Genomic DNA, 19,714 nt, shown 5'->3' on the forward strand with positions numbered 1-19,714 from the left:
AGGCGTTACTCTTAAAAACTATCCAGATTTGTTTTACAGTAGTCACGTAATCATTTTCACGATATATGAACATCAGTGCAGGGTCATTTCATGAAATATGTGGTCTGAAAACACAACACTACCACACTGAGAAATCAGAAAAATTATAGAGAACTATGTTTAGATAATTCATCATGACAACTCTGCATTACCTGAGCTTAATTACTTAAATGATTCCCACATATGCAAGGGAACATATCTCAATCTATCCAGATACCTATGCTGCTTCCCCCAACGAAAGGCGGGTAGCCGAGACAGGACGATACACTCCCAGTTTACTCGTCCACACACACATTTATTCGTATCTTACCCAAAGGGGAGAAGGAACAGATCCTCACTGCACCACACCGCACGAGGGTCAACTGCGCAGTGCAATCAGCGACATCTGCAACAGGGCCCAACAGCAGAGCTGGTTTACTCCTGCCACATTATACTGCACCCATCCCCTTAGCCACACCTGACCTGATCAGCAGATCAGACCAAATGCGGAAGAATATATCCTCAGAGTTAAGTCACCATTTATTCATTCACTGTTTATCTCCAAGCATTCCTATCATGCGCAGCCATTCTTCCTTGCTCTACAGGCATCCCTCGTGCATCCAACGCTCTCTTCACACTGTCCATCCATCCTATTCGTGGTCTTCCTTTCGGCCTTACACCTCTCACATCCGATCCATTTCTCTTTTTCACCATTCGCTCTTCATCCATTCTCTCCACATGCCCAAACCATCACAACACTCTGCTTAGCTCGATCAGCCATCTCCCGCATAACTCCAGTTCCCCTTTGCACTTCACTTCTCACTTGATCCATATGCACCACTCCACGCATATTCCTCAGACACCTCATCTCCATTACATTCAAACTTTTCCTCCCTGCTACACCCATATTCCATGTTTCAGCCCCATATAACGCACTCGGTACCACTACACCCTCATACAGCCTTCTCTTAACATTCATTACAAGTTTAACGATATATAAGCACTTTTTATTTCATTATTCCTAGCACCATTCCTATTTCATCCATTCTAAACTTCACTTCTGCATCTATTCTTCCAACCACAGGAACATATGACCCTAAATACTTAAAACACTCTACCTCCTCAAGCAACTCACCATTCAAAACTATATCCATCCTCCTACCATCTACCAACCTCTTACACTTCATCTCTTTAATCTTCTTCTCAATTACTTTCAATTTCCTCCTTTCACACACTCTTCCAAACTCCTCTGTCAACTATCTCAATCTCTCTTTCCAATCAGACACCAGTGCTGTATCATCCGCAAACAGCAGCTGATTCAGAATCCACTCCCTACCATCGGCATTCACCAGACTCAAACCTTCACCTGACACTCTCGGATTCACGGGCTGAGAGGACTAGGGACCCCCTCCTCTGTTTTTAGTTCCTACAATGAGCCAGGAACATATGTAAAAGAAGCAAATACCACACGATAAAAAGAACAGAATATATAAGTCCACAAACACATCACATTCAGTAGAAACAAAATAGTTACTCTTGAACTTGGTCATAATGAGAGGCTCATAGTTCAATGATTTACACCGAGACAGTATCATTCCCATTTGTATCTTGGGCACTGCACATCCTTTACCACAAAAGCCACTAAGCAACCATTTTCATTACTCTAAATATAATGCCTAGAGAACATACTCCACTGTAACCCAAGGCAGTTCAAATAATTGTCAACACAATACTGTTTCATACCATCACCCTCTGAAATCTTCATACTGCCAAAATCTTTTAAAATTTGTCCTGTTCAAAGACAATGGTTAACCTTGCAACAGTGAGATTTGGATGTTAAACTTCTGTACTTCAGTACCAACACTACAGTTAATTCTTAAAATGTCCATTTCTTCCTCCCTGAAATGCTGTGCCTTTAACCACAGCACACTTTCGTACTTCATCATCCGCACTTTTATATGAAAATTCTTCTGCATAGCCTCATGAGTAAAATTCTTTGAAAGTCAGTCTGTATAAGCCAGATCTATGTTGATCAGGGTGTTCATGTTTAGATGAAGCAGAGCACACAGCAGCTAAATGCTGATTTTTGGTGTTGGTTTATAAAGCTTAAGTCAAGGCTTCACTGCAGTTGTTAAACTAAGGACTCGTAACACACACCGACCAAAAAAAAAAAAAGTATTTGAACATACATAGAGTGCTGTCAATGTCATTTAAATGGATTTATTATATTTATTTGTATTCCAGGAGTGTACCTTGCCCTTCAGTATAGGGGTTGGTCTGCAGAGTAATACACCACTGAAGCCAAGGATTGATTTAGTTACCTACAAGATCGTTGAAAGTGGTTTGGTATCACAGTGGTTTAAGGAATCAGTATGGATTGCTACACGGGTAAGATTGTACAGGCGTCGTTTGAACCAGCTAAATTAGTGTCAGAAATAGCTAAGTCAGTGTGGGAAGTAAATAATATGTTCAATTCTTTCCCCCACTAGGATAGTGGTTCTTATCCTAGACGATGCCAGCCACGCACTGTCGTGTCGGTAAGGAGTACTGAGCAGTATGTGTGTGGGATGGGGTAAGGGAATTGTTCATTAAGTACAGACTCTTAATTATGACCTTTTCATTTAGAGGTATCAGTTTAATAATAGATTGTTGTTTCAGAATATTAACATGTGAATGTGTCTATCCTGGCAACACCGACAAAAATGTTCTCTACGAAGTGAATATGACGGATTTCTCCCAAAGTGCAGTTTCAATAACGTGATTGTGGAAGAAAATAATGTTGGTTTTTGTTTCTGATAATATTATTTAAAAACAGCATTACAAGGTATACATCTGAGAAGTAGAGTGTAGGATCAGTCGAGCAAGGCAGTACTCCCAGGGTGGATGGAAAGCTGATGACAGGGAGAGCTGGAGCTCCCGTTTCATCAGCCCTCGGGACTAGTTCCTGACTATCCTTCCTTGCTGAACTTTTTCAGTGTTTCAGTAACACACAGAGTAGGCCAGCTTGCTCTCCAATACAAGTTTCTCTAAATGTCAACACAAATGTACATGCACAGTACACACTACACATCCTTTCAAAATTGAGAAAAAAGAAAATGGCATACATTAACCATGCCTCGGAGTCCCCGGGGGGGGGGGCATAAATGCCCCCACCATCCGCCCCTCTCCCGGTGACGACTCATCGAGTTACCTGGAACCACTGTCTGACTCACTTCTTCATTTCTGCAACATTCGCGGCCTTTCCACTAACTTTCTCTCTGTTGAACACCACCTCTCCTCCTCTAAACCTCACCTTCTCTTCGTAACCGAAACTCAGCTGTCTGAGGCAACTGACAGCAAACCCCTTTCTGTTTCCTCCTCCTTTCTCTACTCTCATTTCAAAGCCAAAGGTGGCTGTTGTGTACATGTACGCGACGACTTATCCTGCTCTCATATTCCTGAACTTGATTCTTCTGAATTCTCTACTCTCTGGCTTCTGCCCTCCTGTCATTCTCTAACTAAATATATCTGCACTGTTTACTTATCCTCCGATTCTACTGTCAAAAAATCTTAGACTATCTTACTTCTACGATGGAACACATTCTATCCATTTCTCCTTTCTCTGAAATCTCCATTCTAGGAGGTTTCAATGTTCACCACCACCTTTGGCTCTCCTCTCCTTTCACTGATCCACCTGGTGAACAGGCCTACATCTTTTCTATCCTTAATGAGCTAGAGGAGCTTGTACAGCACCCTACCCGTTGGAGAGAGATCCAAGATACTTGACCTCTTCCTTACAACTAATCCTTCTGCTTACACTGTTATCTTTCCTCTCTGTTGGGCTCCACTAATCACAATCTTACTACCTTAACCTGTCCTTTTGCTCCAGTAGGACCTGTGGACCCTCCAAAGAAACGTCGACTGTGACACTTCGGAGCTGCTGATTGGGAGGTCCTCAGGCCGTACCTCTTTGATTTTCCCTGGAATGATTATTTCTTCCATGGCCGGGGCCCTTTTGAGTGTGCTTTGCGCATTACGGAGGTTATTCTCTCGGGCATGGAAGCATACATTCCTTTTTCATATACTCTGACCAATGCAAGAAAACCCTGGTTTATCCCGCTTTTTCTAATGCTATCTGCAACAAGGAGAGGGCCTATAAAAGGTACCAGAGCCAACCCACCCCTAAATCACTTGTTTTTTATGTTTCTGCCCGGAATCGTGCTAAGTCTGTTCTTCACTCTGACAAAAATTATTTCATCCATAATAAAATTGCTCTCAACTCTCCAACTTGAATTCTTCCCACACCTTCTGGCACCTTGCCAAAAATCTTTCAAACAACTTTACCTCATCATCCTTCCCTCCTCTTTTCTATTGTGATGGCTCTGTATCTATTTCTTCTACTGACGAAGCAGATCTCTTCACTCAGACTTTCTCCTCCAATTCCACCTTAGACGATTCTGGTGCTGTTCCTCCATCACTTTCCCCATCTGACTTCCTCATGGCTGACATTAAAATTTCTTCAGCTGATGTATTTTCTGCCATCACTGACCTCAATACTAACAAAGCATATGGGCCGATGGAGTCCCTCCTGTTGTCCTCAAGAACTGTGCTTCTGTGATTACACCCTGCCTAGGTAAGCTCTCTCGCCTTTGTCTTTCAACTTGTACCTTTCCTTCTTCCTGGAAGTTTGCTCTCATTCAGCCAGTCCCAAAGAAGCGTGACCATTCCCAACCCTTTAACTATCGTTTGATTACTTTAACATTCTAGTCAATTCTTAACAGAATAATTTTAAAGGACCTTTTGTATCACAACCGTGTTCCTGACCATCAGGGATGCCCCACTGGTGATCTTACCTACCATTCAGACTCCTGGTGATCTTCCTTTCGGGACTTTGGCGAAACCTTTACCATTCCACTTGACATCTCAAAGGCTTTCGATCGAATCTGGCATAAATCTTTAATTTCCAAACTGCCCTGTTACGATTTCAATTCTTCTATATGTGCCTTCATCTATAGCTTCGTTTCTGGTCGTTCTATAGCCGCTGTTGTACACGGCCATCGTTCTTCTCCTAGTCCCATCAACAGTGGTGTTCCTCAGGGCTCTCTCCTCTCAACAGCTCTCTTCCTTTTATTCATCAATGACCTTCTAAGCTGTTCATCTAACCCTATCCATTCGTACACTGATGATTCCACTCTTCACCTTTCCATTTGGTTCCCGCAGCGTCCATCTCAGCAGTTACGTCAACAAACAAGGTATGAGGCTATGGCACACCTAATGTCTAACTTGGCTCGTATCCCTGATTGGGGTGAAAATAGTCTTGTTTTTAAAGCATCAAAGACTCAGTTTTTACACCTATCAACTAGACAAAATCTTCCACAGGAGTACCCACTAATGTTTAATAATATCCACCTCAATCCTGCATCATCCTTGAACATGCGTGGACTTTCATTCACTCGGGACTTATTTTGGAAAGATCATAGTGCATCTCTTGTAAAATCTGCTTCCAAGGGATTAGGTGTGCTAAGCCGACTTCATGCTTTCTTTACCCATGCACAGTTGTTGACTTTATACACGGGTTTTATTCGCACCTGTGTAGAGAACAACTCTCATGTGTGGGGAGGCTCCCCACATACAGCTCTGCTCAATAGTGTGGAATCAAAGGCTTTTCGTCTCATTAACTCTCCTCCTCTTACTGGCTTCCATCAACCTCTGTCTCTTTGCCGCACTGTTCCATCTCTATCTCTTTCCTATCGCTACTTCAATGGTCACTGCTCCTCTGAACTGTCTGCTTGCATCCCTCCACCTCTGCGACAGGTGCATAGCACCCATCTACCAACAAACTCGCATCCCTTTTCTGCCCAACTCTCTTATGCAAGAGTTAACCGCTATTCCCAGTTCTTCATTTATGCAACAGGTCAGCTCTGGAACTGTCTCCCTCTATCTGTATTTCCTACTTCCTATGATCTCAAGTCTTTCAAACGAAGTGATTCCAAGCATCTCGAAATGAACGGATCTTTAATTTGGCTCTATTTTGTATTGCTTTTGTCTTTTCTTGGAAGGAACGATTTGTGGGCTCCTAGCCTTTGGTTCCTTCTTCCTCGCATAAAAAAAAAAAAACATTAGACAGTTAAAAGAGCAAGATGACTTAAGGGTGCTTCTCTGAATTATATAATTCACTTTAGGTACACTGTTACAGGGTCATCACGCTTGGTGAAACCTTACCAACATCATTTCAGTGTCGTTTTTATTTTGTTATAACAATGCCATGTTTACTCTAACTTGCTCTACAATTACAATCTCTTCATTTTGAATCCTGATGTGTAGTAGGAGGTAAACATTAGAATGTGCTGCTATTCACACACACACACACACACACACACACACACAACCGAGGTGGACGTGCGACATTGGCGCTCCGTACCGAACCAACACAGCCGGTGGCACTACCTAAATTAGTATCTTTGTATGAGTCAAGCTCTGTACTAGGTTAGACTAAATGATTTTTCATTATGAAAAGGAAAAAAATAATAAGTTTAAACAAGACTTGTTCAAACAGGAAAGAGAAACAAGACGAAAGAATATGCTGAGTCATCTGAGGTTTGTTTAGACTACAACAACACGGGGATTGTAAGTACATACTTTGCACTTTTAGTATTGCAAAATGGATACATACTTTAGTAAAGCAAATCTGGAAAAGAAAAGGGATAAAAGTAAAAAGCAAAATGATGATTTCTACCAAGAACTGGTTGAAGTGGAGACTCACAATAAACTGGTTGAACGTGTAAACAAACTAGAAATGGCTTTCAGTAATGAAATTGATGAAATAAAGAAGCAGATGCACTTGCAAAAGGAAGAAATAGAAAAACTAGGAAGGGAGGCCAATAAGAAAGACACAACCATCAGTGAACTAACAGTGGAACTGAGTACACTCAGGAAGAAAATGAGTGAAATGGCAAGTACAGTAGTCAATCAAGAGAGTGTTACGGAAGAGTTCAAAAATGACACAGAGAAAATTAGGCAGGTAAGCAGTCTTATAAACCAGAGCAATGATATTGAGGAGAAGATAACACAGGTGAATGAAGCTGTGCAAAGCTACAAAAATGATGTGGAACCACGTATGCTGAAATGGTGAAAGTAAAGAAAGACTTAGAAACAAGGGTGGAGGAAAAAAGCATTAAAAAGGAAGTGAAAAGAATAATCTAAAACAATCCAAAGTTAGTCAGAGATTCAGTAGATATAAACAAATCTATAGTAATCACTGGTATAGAAGAGGAAGAAGTAAAAAACAAGATCACAAGAGACAAAAAGGAGATGGCAAATGTAATGAGCTTACTGAAGGAAGTATCAGAGAAAATCTGTAGTAAAGACATAGAGGAACACAAAAGGTTAGGGAAATATGAGAAAAGCAAGACAAGACCTCTAATGGTGACTTTCCAGAGTGTAAACACTGTGGAAGAGATACTAAAAAATGCAAAGAATCTTATGGAAAAAGAGGAGTTCAAAAATGTATGGATAAAAAGATGCCTAACACAAGAGGAACTGGAATTACTGAAAGAGAAAAAGGAGGAAGCAAAAACAAAAAAATGAGGGAAGATCAGTAGAGGACAAGAAGAAATTTTTTTTACAAAGTAATAGGATTGCAGGTACGAAAGTGGTACACAAACAGGATGGAATAAAAAGGAGGAAGGTAGTAGAACCATGTCATGACAAGTATATAAACAAGATGATAAAGTTGATGTACTCAAATGTGGATGGAATGGTATCTAAATTATTAGAGATAAATGATTATGTCAGAGATAATGAACCACAAATAATACGCCTAACTGAAACAAAATAAACACCAAGGATATCTAATGACTTACTAAACTTAGAGGAATACAATATATGGAGAAGAGACAGAAATTTTAAAAAAGGAGGAGGAATTATAATATTAACTAAGAAAAATCTAAAAGTCAATGAAATAAAACTAGATATACCATCACAAGTAGAACTGATTGCAGTAGAGATCAACACATCTGAAGGTAAAATAATTGTAGCCAATTTGTACATGCCACCCAGATCAAACGCATGGGAAAGAGATGAATATGAGGACCTGGCAGAGAGTACAATTCAGAGTTTAAGATCATTACTACATAAAATGGAAGAGAAATCAGAAAGAATTATACTAACTGGGGATTTCAATACAAATATAAATTGGAATACTCTAGATATAATTAGCCAAGAAAGCTGTTGGGACCAAAAGCTCCTGGATCTCGTACAAGAGTTCTTCCTAACGCAACATGTGAGGGAAACCAGCAGAGAAAGAGGACGATGTACCTTCAGTGCTAGATCTTATATTTACTAGGCAAGAAAATGATATTGACAGTATAATATATCACCCTCCACTCGGCAAAAGCGATCATGCAGTACTAAATTATAACTTCAGGATAGCATATGACATAGTAAAGAGCAATGACAGTTACAAAAAGAGCCTAAACTATAAAACGGGAAATTATCAAGACCTAAAGAAGTATTTCTTAGAAGTTGATTGGGAAAATGAGCTTAGAGGACAAGATTTAAATGCTGTAAATAAAAAATTCTGTGAATTTTATGAAACAGGAGTCCAGAAGTACATCCCACAGCACAAAGAAGCAGATAAGAAAATACAGAAATGGTTCAATACAGAATGTAAAAAATCAAAAGAAAGAAGAGATTTGTTGTGGAATAGATACAGAAGACATAATAGTGAAAGGGCGTATAATAATTACAAACAGGCAAGAAACGATTATACAAGAATAAGGAGGGAAGCCCAAAAACAGTTTGAGGAGGATATAATAAAAAAAAAGTAGTGATCAACCAAAGCTGTTTTACAGCTATATTAGAAGCAAAACCAAAGTAAAAGATATAATACAAACAATTACGGACGAGGGAATCACTTATACACAAGAGAAAGATATTTGTGAAGCACTAAATAAGAATTTCCAATTAGTTTTTACAGAAGAAAAAAATTTTGAGAGGAACTATGTGGAACATGCATGTCCACACATACTACCAGATATACAAATAGCAGAAAATGTAATACAGGAGGAGTTAAGTAGATTAGACAGAGGAAAAGCAAGTGGTCCTGATGAAATTTCATGTTGGGTACTACGAGAATGTGCAAAGGAGTTAAGTAAACCATTATTTTTAATTTTCAAGAAATCCTTGAGTCAAGGTAAACTACCTGATATTTGGAAAAAAGCAAATATTGTCCCCTTATTCAAGAAAGGAAATAGAGAAAATCCACTCAACTACCGACCAGTATCACTGACCAGTGTTGTAAGCAGGGTATTAGAAAAGCTTATAAGAAAAGCTTGGGTAAATCATCTAGAAGAACACAGTATGATAACAGAAAGACAGTTTGGTTTCAGAAAAGGAAAATCATGTGTTACTAATCTGTTGAGCTACTATGACAGAGTAACAAACACAATACAGGAAAGGGAAGGATGGGTGGACAGTATGTATTTAGATTTCAAGAAAGCTTTTGACACAGTACCACACCAAAGACTTTTATGGAAACTGTACCATCAAGGAGGAATTCGAGGCAAACTGTTTTGTTGGATGCAAGACTTTCTCATAAAAAGAGAAATGAGAACAGTACTAAGAGGAAACTACTCATCATGGAAAGAAGTGACTAGTGGAGTACCACAGGGTTCAGTGATGGCACCAATCATGTTTTTAGGGTATATAAATGATATAAACAGTAACACTGGAAATGAGAGCTATCTGAATATGTTTGCAGATGATGCAAAAATACAAAGGAGAATTACTAACACAGACTCTTGTAAAGAGCTACAGGAAGAATTAAATAAACTTCATGAATGGAGTAGTACATGACAAATGGAATTCAATGTGGACAAGTGTCATGTAATCAAGTTTGGTAAAAGTGGAAAAAGACCTGATTGGGATTATAAGTTAGGAAATAAAATCCTATACACATCAGAAAGAAAGAAAGACCTAGGTGTGATCATCAATAACAGACTATCTCCGGCTGACCACATCAGCGAGAAGGTACGGAACATGTATACAGTGCTTGCAAATATGAGAATAGCATTCACATACATAAATGAAGACATGCTAAGAAGGATAACATCATTCATTAGACCAACCCTGGAATATGCATCAGTAGTCTGGAGTCCTCATCTCAAAAAGCACATACTGTAGTCAAGATTGAAAAAGTTCAAAGGGCCGCTACAAGATGGATACCAAGCTTAAGGGACCTAAGCTACGAAGAAAGACTAAACTGAATCTACCAACACTACAGGAGCGAAGGAAAAAAGGTGACATGATAATGCTATATAAGTGCATATCAGGGAAGGAGAAAATAGATATAAATGATTACTTAACATATGGAGAAGCATCAGCAAGAGGACACTGCAAAAAACTGCATAAGAAGAGAGGTGATAAAGACGTAAGGAAATTCAGTTTTCCAAAAAAAGCAATTGATCAATGGAATGCACTACCGAATGAAATAGTGTGTGCCAAAACAATTCACAAATTTAAGGATATGTACGATAAATATGGTTTAAGACACGGGACAGTACGAGCTTGACTCATTCCTGTAAAGATACAATTAGGTAAGAACAATTAGGTAAGAACACACACACACACACACACACACACACACACACACACACACACACACACACACACACACACAACGTGGAATGGAAAAGGTGTAGAAGTGCTACACTGTTTCTGCCTCTACGCTACGTGAAATGAACTACAAAAGGATAAAAATTAAGGTCATCATATAATTTTATTCGGCTTTTGAGAGCATTTTTTTTTTCCTGAAATGAGGATTTAAATGACCCAGCCACTAATATCTTCATTACTAGAAATCTGCACGAAGGTTAATGAATGAGTTTGGTGGCAGGCAGAACCAAAAAGAAATAAAAAAGTCATCATATTAAAGACATTAACAAAGTAAGTAAGACTGATACTCACAGAGGCAGCAACATCTTTGTCCCCTTTTGAATATTACTGATGTTGACAAGTTCTGTATGTCAGTATTTTGGTGACATGAAACATTGATTTATATGAAGTGATTTGTCTGGAATGATTATTACAATTTTTATATTAGTCAATATTATGATGATGATGATGATGATGATTATTATTATTATAATTATTTTATTATTATTATAAATTATCATCATTTGCAATGGTCAGTGTGCTTTTGAGAAGCAAGTAGTATTTCTCATTTTCTCTTTTGGGATTTCATATTTATTTGTTTTAAATCTCTAATTATTCTGTGTTTGGTAAATGGTATAAAATCAGAGTGGAGATACATTTTACTTAGTAAGATCTAAATAAAGACTTACCAGCAGTTATTGTCACTTTATGATTATTCATTACGTCTCATCAGTACATGAACAGTCCTTTAATATCCTCTGATATGTGGAGATTAAAAAAAATATACGGTAGACTCAACAGTGAGAACTGGTGTTTGTGAGGACTGAGCTGTGAAAAAATGTGGTATAGGTAAAACATCAATTGTTGAGAGGGAAGTGAAGCACAGAATTATTGTGTGTGTGTGTGTGTATGTGTGTGTGTGTGTGTGTGTGTGTGTGTGTGTGTGTGTGTGTGTGTGTGTGTGTGTGTGTGTGTGTGTGTGTGTGTGTGAAAAGACTGGAATTTTTTTAAGGTTTCAACCATAGAGGTAGGAGTAGGTAGAGGCGGCATATGGGATTAACCAAGGGTAGGTCAGAGTGAGGCCGACAGACCTGACTCGACCAACATGGCGGCGACCTCTTTGACAGCTGTCTGACTTGGTTCCGCTGACCAGGCGGGAGTGTTTTCTTAGTTGCAAACAGAAAAAAATATGTTTTATCTTTATTTATTTATTTATCTATTTTTGCATACTAACCTTCAAACTATAATTCACTCTAAAGATACTCACCAGTGGAATGTAATGGATGGGTCAGATTTCTTATCTCCTCTTTCATTACACCCAAATGCGGCACAGGTGGTGGGCATTTTTGGAGACTTAGGTTATTTGATGGTGAGTTACAACTTAGGACAGAACGTCTCACACCCACAGCTGAACTACAACTAAAACCATAGGTAGAATGAAGTCTACTTTGTTTCTGGCATTCTCCCTGAGGAATACCAGGTGGACACACAGCTGGAGGTATTAAAGGCTTAATAATCTCATGGCCACACCCACGGAGGTAGGATTGTGACTCTTACCTCTATGGGCACAGCCATAGAGGTAGGAGTGCAAAGCAATCTTCTTCAAGTCAGATAGGTGTTGCCGTGACCACTTGACTTGACCAATATGGCCGTTTGACAGTTCTCTGGCTTCACCGGAGCCTTCTCACGCCGACTCTACCCTATTCCTACCTCTATGGTTTCAACTACAAAGATACAGTTTTGAATTTGGGTCTCTGTTGATTTTGTTATTCTTGGAGGGAACAATCTTGCTTACTCCTGGCCCGAAGTTCCATCTTTCTTGCCCCCCCCCCCACCCCCAAAAAAAAGGCGAACGAGAGAGGTTACTGACAGGAAGTAGAAAGTATACTGTTCAAATGAAATGAAGTGGATGTTAGCCTGAACCAATGATAGATTAAAGAAAAGGGAACTATGGCTGAAAAGCTACTGCATGAAGATATGTCAGTACCCACATTAAGAAATGGGACTGACATCAAGTTATTAACCTTACCACAAACAAAGGTGACATAATTAAGCATCAATTATTTTCGCAGGAGAACCGGATTAAGCAGAAAGAGACCACAAAGGGGGAAGAAACAGACAGTGGCACTGAGGTGTTCCGAGTTTTGCCTCTGAATGTGGAGCACATGCAAGGGGTCTTCTACATTCTTGGCCTTAGCCACCTCTCTGCTGGACTGGCGTTTCTCGCCGAATTGTGTCTTGCTCGCAGGGAACAACACAGCACCAAAGAGTGACACAAAGACAACGATGATTTTACTCAAATTATGAGAAATGTTTGATAGTGCAGCGACTATACTGATGAACTCTATAAACAGTGATTATGAAGAAAAATTAAATTTAATAAGGTCTTATGCTTTATATGTGAATTAATAAACCTTATGAAAATTCTATGTTCGCAAGGTACACTAAGTCCTACCCAGCCTGCTGCACAGTTTCATTTAATTTCCACTTTCAAAACAGAATTCAAAGCCAAGAATGATTCATGTAACTTCGTGACGTTACCCTCCAGCATAGAAAGATCAACTCTGAAAGGCGTAGGAAAAAAAAAAAAAAACGGTAAGTCGATAGGTACTGTAACATGTGCACATCCATGTCTTGAGGTGTGACAGAGTTCTGCCATCACTGTCATGGAACTGTGCAAGATAGAGCCCTGCAGTGTCAGCAAAATGTTTCTATAGCATAGGTAGAGGGCTTCTCCAATGTGGGCAGAGAGCTCGTGTAGCGTGGGCAGAGAGCAAGACAGTGTAGCGTGAAGAGAGGGCTCCTGTCTCTATGCCAGTGATATATCAACTGCTAATAAGTAAATTCTGAGGATTTCCCAGGAATATTGAGACCAAAATCGGGCCTAAACGCCCCTTTGTAAACTGAGAAGACGAAGTTCTATGCAAGCTTCCATTTCTTGAGGTTTTCTGGGGATCATTAATAAAAATGCTGTGAACATTAATTTGTTAAAATGCAAAGTATGAAAAACAGGGAATCTTTGCACCTGTCTTTATAACAAGATTTATAAATTACTGACAATAGCGGTGCCTTGCCTACTCCAGCACTGGTACAAAAAAGGGCTGAAGTTCTGACGAGTTGTGCGATTTCGTAGCTCGGGAAAAAAAACTGAACAACCCGTTACTAAGACACGGTCTAGGTAGACCACTTCTGTTATAACAATGATATAATAATAAGTACCAATAACACTAGATGTCCTTTGTCCATTCACCATCCCGACCTACACGATCGGATAATTTGCGTCATAAGAGAAGAATCGATTCTGGTCTCAATATGAAGGCACTCTGAGGCAACGATAACTGGATGCTGAATGGTGAAGTCGGTGTCGTCTGTGGTACCATAGATAGAGAGATGTGAAGTGCAATGAGAGGACATTTGTTCAAATACCCCTTCATAACGACCTGTAGGCTACTCGGAACACTACACTTCGAGACGATAGAGCAATCAGAGAGGAAACAAATGAGCACTAGAGCAATTAATGGGCAGGCTGGTTAATGGCAAATCATATGATCATCCCAAGTACACACACACACACACACACACACACACACACACACACACACACATAAAACATACGTCTGGAAGGTGTACAATTTCGAAATGAAGAACCTGATACAGTCTAGGTGGAGGAGTTACGCTCCTTTCCACCCTTAGTGGATGGTGTGTCGTTGTTTGGTCATCCCTCCATCACAAAGACTCAAGCTGATACACAGTAGACCCATGAATGCTTTTGCTTCTCCTAATGGGATGGGAAAATGTCGTTTTTATAAAGAAAACAAAATAGTTTACCATTCGTGTTTTTCACTATTCTGGGTAACAACACAAATCAAGGAATTATATAAATTACGATATATTCCTGAAACCTCACTCATGTTGGTCAAGGGTTCGTTCAACCTGATTTACGTAGGCGGTATATTATTTTACAGTGGTAATTAGGATACCAAAACATTAACTGAGATATTATAATACCGAAGATTACTCCGCTACTTTCCTCAAATGTACCAATATCATCTACCGTTTGTAACCATAGTTTCTTCACGACAATCGTAGTGTTATATTCCATTACCTCCTGAGAAATGATTTGTGTAACAAGTTATTCTGTAACAGGTTTTACGTATTAGCACAGGAGCTTTAAGGATACACCTGGGATATAATTCTATAAAACTATTTTTTTCAGAAAAGCTACATAGATGCCTCCTAAGTCAAAATCAACATACATTCTAAACATTCCTGGTAGGCTAACCGTGTGGGATGAAAAAATTCAAGAAAGCCATCATCGGCATGGGGTGCATATATAGCTTTGTGACTAAAATTCACACTTGGTCATGTAATACCAACTTATATGGGTTTTAAGGGGTGATAAATCCATTTCACCTATTATTCTAATATTTCAGTGTCACTGTTATACATTAGGCACCCTGCAGGATGAAAAACAAGACCTGTCAGAGGACGGATGAGCAATCATTGCCAACAACCATCTAGTAGGGTAGGTGGAGCTCGTTAGCCTTGTGTGGCAATTCACCTTGGAGAAGGAGAACTCTGAGGTAAATCCTGCATAGCCATAGTCAGCGATTCCACACCCCTGTCCATAGGCTAGTGGTGAGCCCTCTCCTGACTTGTGAGGTTGGGGTGCGATTTGCATCCCCTCCCTGTAAAAAAACAAAAAAGTACGTGAAATAAGAGAAGGAAGAGGGATAGGAGTCAGTGCATGTTGCCTGACCCTGACCCAGTTATGACGGGGGGGGAGGGTCCCCTCTCGGGCACTGGCCTGACAGGGCATTTTGGGCCCTGTCATGCTGGCACCCATCATAACAGTTTCGGGGTAAAGCCTATGGGGCCCCAGTGAACGAATGATGGGGGGGGGAGCCCAACCCCAGACCCTCCTTTTGATTCTCATCATGGTGGTGCAAAGGAAGTGCAAGCCCTAGGGACCAAGCACTGAGGGTGGTGTCTTGGAATATTCTAAGCCATTCTAAGAATGATCGACTGCCTTTCATTCATGAAGGTTGGGGCGATGGGGGGTCGACATAGCTGCACCATCTGAAGTTATGTGACTTGGGCACGGTGAGATAAGAAGCAATGGTTACATATACTACTGGTCAGGCTATGACAATGGTACCCATCTTAAGGGTGTCGCAGTGGCAATTGCTGCTCACTTTGTCTTTTGTGTCGACAGGGTTACTCTAGTTCATGAGTGTATAATACTTGTGAAAGTGAAGCACTCCTTGGGTTTCATCTCTCTTATTGCAGTGTATGCTCCGACAGAGATGAGTGATGTTCAGAAAAAGCTATTCTAACCCAAAAATGACTGTTGTGGAACAGTGCCCCTCGCGAGATACACTCCTGGTCTTGGGCAACTTAAATGTGGTTACTGGCACCGATAGGGAGGGCTACAGGGATTGTGTAGGTCCTCATGGCTCTGGAACGAGGAACTCCAATTGTTCTTACCTTCTGGATCTCGAAAAAATTTTGTATGCTAAGAATTGTTGATCCTGGTTCCAGTGGCCAAATCTTCACCACTGTACTTGGTATCCCAATACCAGAGGGGTTGCTAAGAAGATTGATCACATTCTTATTAGTACTCGCTGGAGTATCTTTCAGAACTGCAGCATTTTCAGGAGTGCAGAGTTCTTTGCTACTGATCACAGACTTGTTGTTGGTACTCTAAGGCTTCAAATCAAAACTAAGAAATTCTCAAGATGCCACCAAAAAAAAGGTTCCATCTTGAGAAACTCAGGGATGAGAAGTGTGCATATGAGTATGCTGTGGCAGTCTCAAATCGGTTTGCAGTACTCAGCACTGTTGAGGATTCTGTAGAACAATGGGATAGCTTTAAGCATGCAACCCTGGCACCTGCTGATGAGTGTACTGGAGACCGCCCAATATCAAGGAGGAGATTCATCTTGTGGGGGATGCTGACCACAACCGAGGAAAGTCATGCTGACAGACTGGCTAGGGATTGGTAACAGCACAGGCTTCTGTCTCGACGGACACAAGTTTTACTGAGAAGGGACAAGGAGAGGTATGTCAGGGAAATTGCTGAGGAGGTGGAAGGCCGTTCTCATGTAAATGGCCTTCAACCCGCCTACTGAGCCCTGAAGAAGCTCCACTCCAGACCCACCTGACAGATTAACTCTTGTTTCGACAACAGATGGATGGCTAGTATTGGGGGTAACTGGGTATAGGATTTGTTGGGCTGAGTACTTTGAGCAAATGTACATGGCCGAACCTCCCAGTGGAGAGCTGTTGTTGGCTGGTGTTAGTGCTGCCAAATTGACTGGTCATTACCATTCAAGATTATTTCTCCACCACGTCCGGGGGGAGCCCATCCACGCCTATACGCATTATCTGGCTTCATCTTCCTCACATGACTTTGCACTTTTGCACGGGTAATGGGCTTATCCAGGACAGGGATGCTGATATTTGATATCCATCTCATCATAGTCAGTTGCTCATGAGGGGTTCAACAAGTCCTCAAAATGGACCCTAAGCTGTAGCATCACTCTGAGAAGCACTGTCATGGCGATCTGATATTTTAAATTCATCCTTGAATCATCCCCATCCACTAGCAATCTCTCATACAACCCTAATTCTGTACGGTTCTCAGGTACTCTCTGTTCACTGGAGCTGACATTGTTCTCTGTGCATGCATACAATGCTTCTCACAGGCTGCTAGCAAAGCAGTTCAGATAATCATTACTTAAGCATGACATTGGCTACAAGATCTTTATTGATATTATAAAACTTTAGAGGTTTCTCAACTAGTATGCTTCTTCCCATGGTCCCAAGCTGGGCTGTGTGACCTCCCAAGTATGTTGCCCCTAGCAAGGAGGCTATCCAGGTAAATGCCCGTGCTGGTGACTGTAACTGTTATCTGGGCGTGGTCAGATGGGAGGTCACTGCATTGTACCATAGAAACATCGCTGACACAGCGTAACAACTGAGGTGATGCAACACATGTATCTAATTCCAAGAACCATGCATACGTCTTGTCACTTTAAAAGTGCCTTAAGATATATATAAGCACTAACTTATCAATGAATATAGTAGATAGGAATTCAGCAGTCATTAGCCACATTAATGTCATCCAATATATCCAAACAAGAATATAATATAGCTCGGGGATTAATCCCTTTACCCCCTGGGGGTAGGGTGGTTTCAGGAAGATTCCCCCAGTATCCCTGCTTGTCGTACGAGGCGACTAAAAGGGTTGGTGGTGGGTTAGTGCCCCACCCTGTAAAAAGAACTAACTAAACAAGCGAAAAAAGCACCTCGGACCAGGACGGACCATAGGTTGACGACTAAGGAACGGACAAAGGACATTCTGAGGGTGGGAACATGGAATGTGGGAGGAGTGAATGATGAAGTGAAAGAGAGATATTGTTCAGGTGCTTGAGGATGCAAGAGTGGATATATGTGGATTGACTGAAACTAAATGGTCAAGGTGAAAGGGTGAGAGAATGGGAATATGGTTTAGGTATATGTGCGGGAGTTAATGAGAATGAGAGGGTAAGAGAGGGAGTATGTCTGATGATAAGCAAGAAGTGGAAAGAGAATATAAGAGAGTATGGAACAGTGGGTGCAAGGATTGTAAGGGTGAGGATGAAAGTAGGTATACAAGCGTGGGCGATTGTATGTGTGTATGCTCTGACAGAGGACCGAGTGGCAAGAGTGAAAGATGAGTTTTGGGCGAGAGTAGAAGCATGTATGGACAAATTTGAGAGGAGCAAAAGAGTGCCTTTGATTGGAGACATGAATGGCAAAGTTGGGAATGTACGAGTGGATGGAGTGGTTGGTCAGTGGGGTGTGCCAGCTGACGTAGATGGGAATGGTAGTGCTTTGGTGGACATCTGTGCTGGTAAAGGGTTGGCAATAGCCAACACCTACTTTCGACATAAGATGATCCACCGGTATATATGGAGAGTAATGAGGAGGATGGATGGTGAACTTATTGAACGAAAGGCAATGATAGACTACGTGTGTGTGGATGAGCAAATGAGAAGACAAGTGTTGGATGCAAGAGTGTGGAGAGGGTGGGGGAATGGAGGCTCGGACCATCACTTAGTGATGGCCAAGGTAAAGCTGCAAAGAAAATGAGTGAGGAGATGAAGGGGAAGACTGGAGGAAACAGCTTTTGTGAGAAGAGTGAAGAATTTGCAAGATAGTGAGAAAATGGCAGAGTATAAGAGCATAGTGGAAGAAAGATTGGGAAGGTATGAGCTAGAGCAGATGGAAGGGGTGGAAGACGTATCTAAGATATTTACGGAAGAGGTAGGTGCAGCATGTGAGGTGGTTTGTGGAGTGAGGAGGAGATGCAAGGCTGTGCAAGGGACAGCATGTTTGGAATGATGAGGTGAAACGAGCTGTGGAACAAAAGAAGAAGGCATATAGTGAATGGTTAGTGAGTAGAGGTGGGGTAGAAGATGGGAGAAAGAAGAGAGAGGTATATATGAGTAGGTGAAGGGAGGTGAAGAGACTGGTGAAGGAGAGTAAGAAGAAAGTGGATGAAGAGTTTGGGAGGAATCTGAGTGTGAAATTGAGGAAGAGTAAGTAATTGTTTTGGAAGGAGGTAAAGAAAGCCATTGTGAAAGGGGAAATAGTAGGGGAGTGAAAGATAGGAATAATAGATTGTTGGTGGAGAAGAGAGAGAAATTGAGGTGATGGGAGGAGCACTTTGGGGATTTGTTGAATGTAGAGAGTGACAGCAGTGCGAGTATAAGTGGTTAGGGAATGGCTGGGAGAAGAAGAGATGAGAGGAGGGAGGAAGAGATCAGTAGGACGGAAGAAGTGGAAGCAATGAAGAAGATCATGTTGGGAAAGGCCCCAGGAATTGATGGAGTGTGTGGTGAAATGCTGAGGTATGGGGGTGAGATTGTTGTGGAGTGGATATGGAAGTTGTGTAGATTGGTTTGGGAAGAGGGAAGGGTTCCAGAGGACTGGGAATCAGGTATAATTGTTCCTTTATATAAAGGAAAAGGGGAGAGGGAAGTATGTGGTAACCATAGGGGTATTTGCCTTCTTAGTG

General features: G+C 41.0%; 1 protein-coding gene across 1 annotated transcript in view; it reads left to right on the plus strand.

Annotated features, from left to right (window-relative positions):
* Nucleotides 1-12,923, plus strand: part of LOC145396960 (putative glutamate receptor) — a 180,146-nt gene extending 167,223 nt beyond the window's left edge. The window contains exons 14-15 of the mRNA XM_080270193.1: nucleotides 2,263-2,406; nucleotides 12,723-12,923. Coding sequence (XP_080126319.1) covers nucleotides 2,263-2,406; nucleotides 12,723-12,923 — 345 coding nt within the window. The remainder of the gene's footprint in view (nucleotides 1-2,262; nucleotides 2,407-12,722) is intronic.
* The last annotated feature ends 6,791 nt before the right edge of the window (nucleotides 12,924-19,714 follow it).

The sequence above is a fragment of the Coenobita brevimanus genome, chromosome 40 (genome assembly GCF_032717465.1).
Source record: "Coenobita brevimanus isolate Jiangsu-jjx chromosome 40, ASM3271746v2, whole genome shotgun sequence".
Classification (NCBI taxonomy): Eukaryota; Metazoa; Arthropoda; class Malacostraca; order Decapoda; family Coenobitidae; genus Coenobita; species Coenobita brevimanus.